Source organism: Atta cephalotes (assembly GCF_000143395.1).
Source record: "Atta cephalotes unplaced genomic scaffold scaffold00066, whole genome shotgun sequence".
Classification (NCBI taxonomy): Eukaryota; Metazoa; Arthropoda; class Insecta; order Hymenoptera; family Formicidae; genus Atta; species Atta cephalotes.
The window spans coordinates 1,269,186-1,275,457 of NW_012130130.1; the positions used below are offsets into that span (position 1 = coordinate 1,269,186).

General features: G+C 25.9%; 1 protein-coding gene across 1 annotated transcript in view; it reads right to left on the reverse strand.

The window, feature by feature from the left end:
- Window positions 1-4,274, reverse strand: part of LOC105623876 (facilitated trehalose transporter Tret1-2 homolog) — a 50,029-nt gene extending 45,755 nt beyond the window's left edge. Inside the window, exon 1 of the mRNA XM_012205248.1 lies at window positions 4,236-4,274. Coding sequence (XP_012060638.1) covers window positions 4,236-4,274 — 39 coding nt within the window. The remainder of the gene's footprint in view (window positions 1-4,235) is intronic.
- Between the last annotated feature and the right edge of the window lie 1,998 nt (window positions 4,275-6,272).

Here is a 6,272-nt window from a genome sequence, read left to right on the forward strand (position 1 = left end):
CCAACATGAGAAAGTACGATAATTAAAAAATTACTAAAAAAATTATTATGAATTAAAAAACTTTATGAAAAGAAAATAAACAATTTTTTACTTGTTATATTTCATTTTTATTCAAATTAAATTTTATTTTTATTATATATTTAAACACGTATCATTATGTATGCGTATGTATGCGTATACAAAATGTTTGAAATAAAAATGTTAAAACTTTGGGAGCATGTAGAGAATCGATAAATTAAGAAAGAACCCTGTAGAGATATGCTCGTTTTTGCTTCGTTTTGGAGAAAATCACAGAATAGGCAAAATGTGGTTTTCATTTTTGTATCTTCTCATTTCTCATTCACATAGTATTCACTTGCTTAATTAAATATTGTTTGACCTCTCGTCGCAGAAGCCATACACGAAAACCATATCAGCATATTCAACTTTAGAATATGTACACGGCATATTGTGATAGAAGTAATTCTCAATGACTTCTGATGAGTAACTGGCAAATTTATAGAAGAAAGGCAGAAATATAAACAAACAAGAAAATTTTCATTTGAAAACAAAATTATTATATTGTTTTCGTATACGATTTCAGCGACGATAATATTTCAGAGGCAATATGAGAACAAAGCTACTACGTTTTGTTTTTTTTTGTAATTTTCTTCAAAACGAAGCAAAAACGAGCATATCCCTGCATGATCTTTTTCTTAGTTTATCAATCCTTTATATACTTCCGAAGATTTGACATTTAAATTCTAAATACCCTGTATATGTAATACATAATATACACATTGTACGTATATACAATGTTTTTTGTATATACAAAACGCTATTGTAAAAATCAATTAATTTCTATTACGCTCGCAGCAATTACTCAAGCATAATTTTAATGGCAGCAGATCATAATTTGTAGTGGGAATAATTTTGTACAAATATATTATTTTTGACTAAGTCAAAAATAAATTTTTTTTGAACTCATTACGAACAGAAAAAGGATTTCTTTAAATTAACTTCAATTTAACTTTGTAAGAAGTCCTTTGTTAATTGTCAGAAAAGAATTCTTATTAATTTCGAATAAATTACATTAATTAAAAAAAGTCAAGAAAATAAATTCTTTTCGAGTTTCAATGGATCAATTGTCCTTTCTGAGTAATTTACAATTTTCTGACTTGAGGCGAAGAAACATGAAACTTTTATCGAGCATTTCTTTCAAAGATATTGATATCTGCAATAAAAAATACATGGTCTATTAAAAAAAATCGATTTTCGATTTAAATAGCCGATTTCCGTCTAAAATCTAAAATATCACCATTCAATAATTCAATAATTTTATTGCATTCCTGACTTATTTATCAAAATTTTCATTACTACAAATCACTTCTCATTAATACAAATCACTTCTCTCGTTTTTAAATGAATAATGTCTGGGGTGTGTATATTATGTGTATAAAAATATATATTGTATATAAAAATACATATTGTAAATATATATGTATATTATTAAATGTTTAATTATAAATATGCACTTTAGATTAATATCTATTATATAGGTAATATCTATTAAATATCTATTCTAATTAAATATAACTAATTACTATATTTTTCTTGAAGTAGCATAATATATTCTAACATTTGAATTACAAAACTTTCTTGTACGTCATTGAAGAAGACGATTTAATAACGATAATGCTAATGCCGTATAATTATAACAAAAGACTATGGTAAAAGAGACACGTGGTTTATATTTGAAACGTGTATTAAGTCGGAGATGTTTCTGTGTTGCGGATTGATACGCGCATATAAATTAGAAGCGATTAAATACAACTCGATTTTAAGACAATAAGTCTGTATGTAATACAACATGACAGTGTTATTATGGAACTTTCAGTGCTTGCGTAAGAGGATTAAAATTATGATATTGTGTACGCACGTCATCACGTACTGATCTTCGAACTCCGAGACCGATCGGCAGTATCATTCACTCGTGAGACCGATCAGTTTTTGACGAGATGGAGAATTGATACAATATATGCGTTCAAATTTTGCGATCACCAAGCATGAGCTCATAATAAAAGTTGACAGTTGATTAACAGAAAAGATAATAATCGTATCACTATTATTATTTATAACACTGCTCAACAAAAATTACTTTTGCTAAACCTCGAAATGAGACTAATAGTCCTTTACAGCCTTCTGCCCATTCAGCACAGAATTTGCAGCTGTAATATTGCTGTAATATCGCTGTAATGTTACTGCAACATGCAATATTGCAGCAGTGTTGCCGCAACTTTTTTGTGCAATTTTATGTTGTGGAGTGAATACGAATCCATTTTTTAAATTGCTTTATCACATCATAATTTTGAAAAATTTTCAATTAAAGCAAAAAATATCACTTTTATTATAGTTATTTTGTTATATTGTAACAATATATTTAATATGGAAAAGTATTACTTTAATTAAAATTAATGTTGTTAGGATTCTTTCAAGCCTCAAAGGAATTTTTTTAGTGTCGACAACAGTTAACATGTTAATAAGCGATATGTGACTGACAATATATCACTAATGATATATTGACAATATATCTTTTGTTCAGATCGTGTTAGTGACTGATAATAGAAAATTTTTATATAATATATTAAGCGTGATTGAGTATAAATAATTAACGTGAACAAGAAAAGAAAGGAATAGATTCGCTTATAGATATTCATGTTAATAAAATATTCATGTTAAGTCATGCATGACTTATTAAATGGTTTCCAATTATATTGATTCGTACTTAAAGATTTTTTAAACTGTTGAATACGAAAATTTAAAATCATCTAAATTTAAGTCTCTAAATTTGAGCGTAATCCGAATTTGTTTTAAATTCTGACATCTGCCATTGAATTCATCATTTTAAATTTGTTTGACATAGGATTTGTATGGACGTCCAAAAAAACTACAGGAAATGATTAATCTCGTTTTGGTCTTTTTTTTACATCAAACTTGCGTAATACAAGATTATTAAATCTCATCACTTGCAATTGCGAGATTATTAGATTCCATTATCGCGCGCGCTTATAATCGCAAGGTTATCGAGCATTAACTTTATTATCGCGCAATAACTGCAATAAATAGTGCAAAAAAAAAGTTGAAGTATGATGTCGATCCTGAGTTTACAGAATTTATTTGATTAATTGATATCTTTTTAAGCTTTTTATGGACATTCACTTGTGATATTAAAAATTTACTTTAATTTCTGACACAATTCGAGAAGGAAATATATGTTCAAAATACAGGGTGATAAAAAATCCTAGACTAGTAAAATATTCAAAAAATAATATATTAGAGAAATAATACATTAGAGAAAAAAATTTAGTACAAAAGTTGTATGGTTTCAATATTGCGTCAAACAATGATATCATTTGACTTTGAATGTAAATGAAGGAACTTTCAGTCATGTTTAAAATTTCAAATGGAAACTTTTTATTTAATATGCTTATAATTGACAAGAAGATCTTTTTAAGGATGTTTTGACTATACATGTAATATTAACTAAAAGTATCAGTCAAATAATCGATCAAAATAGATCTACAAATATTATTTAATATCTATAAATATTATTTAAAAAATTTTTGTGATATACTATATTAGCATGTGAATTTGAAACAAAACAGAAAACAATTTAGAAGACAAATAATTTGGTTTATAATGGTTTTATGCAAAATCATCATATTTTTTGTAGTTTTAAATTAATAACTTTTAAATGAATAGTATTAAAATAGTATTAGATAATTAAATTAAATTAGTATTAAATTAATAACTTTTATGAATCCTAATATACTTTTGAATGCATTTATTATTTAATTAATATATATTAAAAATTTGATTTAATTCTTATTTTAATGTTATTTTCTCATCAGATTTACAAAACATAATTTTACATAAGAATCAAGATTTAAAAAAATTTAATAATTTTCAAACCAATAAGAAAATTATACTCAAATTTTTTACATAGATATTTAAACGTATCAATAGAATGTATGAAATTTTTATATTTTTGGTAACGTTTTGAAAAATATACATTTTTACAACACTATAGAATGAGAAAGTTTTTCCGATTAAGTATTTTTTGAGATATGAGGTTTAGATGATATATGTAAGTATGTGTAAGTCAATTCTTTGACCAGTAATATAGCGATTCATTGAAATATTCTTGATCGTATTATAAAATAAGAAAGCGTGTTTCGAAAGGTCTACTGACTTACCTGAATGAAATGGCTGCATTCCTCTTTGAGAGAAGTCATATTTCCGGATGTTAATACGCATGTACAGCGAAAATAAAACTATTTTAATGGATTAGAAATTTCCACTTTAACAAAATCCGTGTATATATTCTTTAACAGTTCATTATTGATTTTATACGCTTTATATAAGATTTATTTTAAACAAGAATACGCTCTATTTAGCTATAAAGCATACGTAGTGACGTATACGTTTTGTCGATAACAGACTATCCTCAGGAATAAAAATCACGTTCACGTTATAGTAGCACGTAAAAACTGAATATACTTCAAGATCAACCGTTATCGCTATCTATCAATGTTATCAAGATAGATGACAATATGTATTGGCTGCAAAGTTATTTGTCTTATGATTTCTCTAATGAAAGCACATACCAAAACTGACTTGTTTAATCACTTGACGTTGTTATATGAGCGCCGCAAGTAAGACTCGCGTTTATTAGATTTGGAATGTACTTAATGTCTTACGAGAAATATTCGTATTTGATAGATTTGAATAGTAACTTACCCGTTATACGTTACCCAGTGAGAAATGACAATAGAATCAATGTTGAATCAATGTTGAATCGACGTCGAATTTGATGATTTCGACATCGAATCTACATCGATTTGATGTTGATTCCATTGTCATTTTTGACTGACAATGAATATTGTTGTATGTGATTGTAAGATTTTAGCTTGAGATTTTAGCTCAAATTCATAATTTTTCTTTCTTAAATTCAAATGTTTACCTCTTATTTCATTATTAATAAATTGACTTATTTTAGATCTTAAAAAAACCTTTTTAAAAAAGAAAAAATTTACACTAAGTGCATAAAAAAAGTGTTGAATAAATTCTTTTTAATGGATATAAAATAAATGTAATTAGCCAAGTATTTCACGCAATACAAATAAGATAGACTAAAAGTAATTGAAACTGTCAACTGAATTATAATGAAGAAAATACTTGGCACGTTGCCCGGGTAGTATTAAAACGTAATATTCTAGGATCAATATATTTTCACAGTATGGAAATTATTTGCGAATTATTTAAAAGATTATTACTTAATATTTTGCAAATATATATAATATTTTGCAGACATATATAATGCATGAAAACAATAATTCAAAGAAGAGATGTTAATAATTGCTTACTAATCTTGTAAATTTATTTATAATGTTGTTATATTTAAATATTTTCATTATCAATACTATTAAATATTATTTCTCCATAATTTATATCAGAGCTATTATTTGTGAATATATTTTCATGTTCCACAAACTATATACATACAATCACTATATACATACAATATATATTCCATTTATGTACATATGTCTATTATTTTGTACTTTAAGTTATAAAGCAAATAGTATGTTGAGATAATATCTTCACAGAAATGCAATTAATGCAATCCGGGCACGCCAAGTTTTTTCTTCACTATAATCTAGTTGATAATTTCAGTTACTTTTAGTTTATCTTAAAAAAATAACAAAGGAGTCAAGTATATTTTGCAGAAAAAAGATACCAAAGATAATGACATAAAAAAAGAAGTTAAATCAAAATAATAATTCTAGTATTTCAATTTACAAAGTCCCATAGAACAGTTCTCCGAGCGGCTTGAGTTCTCTTAAAGATATCCTTATGATATCTTTTGGATGTTCTTTAAGATAATATTGTATGATAGCGTGTGGAATAATTTCTCACAATTATAATATACTACACAAAGTATAGATGACATTTGAAGTGTATTAAGTGTATAACAATACATTAAGAAAACGAAATGCAATAGATAGCGTAATGAGAAATGCTGACTGAAAAGAAATTTTTACATCGATAACAAGTAGAAAATTGTAGAAATAAAAAATCGAAATGAGCAAGATCTCCAGCAATAGCATATTTGACGCGCTTGTCTTGTTTATAATCATAATTTAAAATAAAATAAAAATTGCTAAGATAGTCATTCGCACTCTGACTTGTCAAAATATATATATATATATATATATATATATATATATATA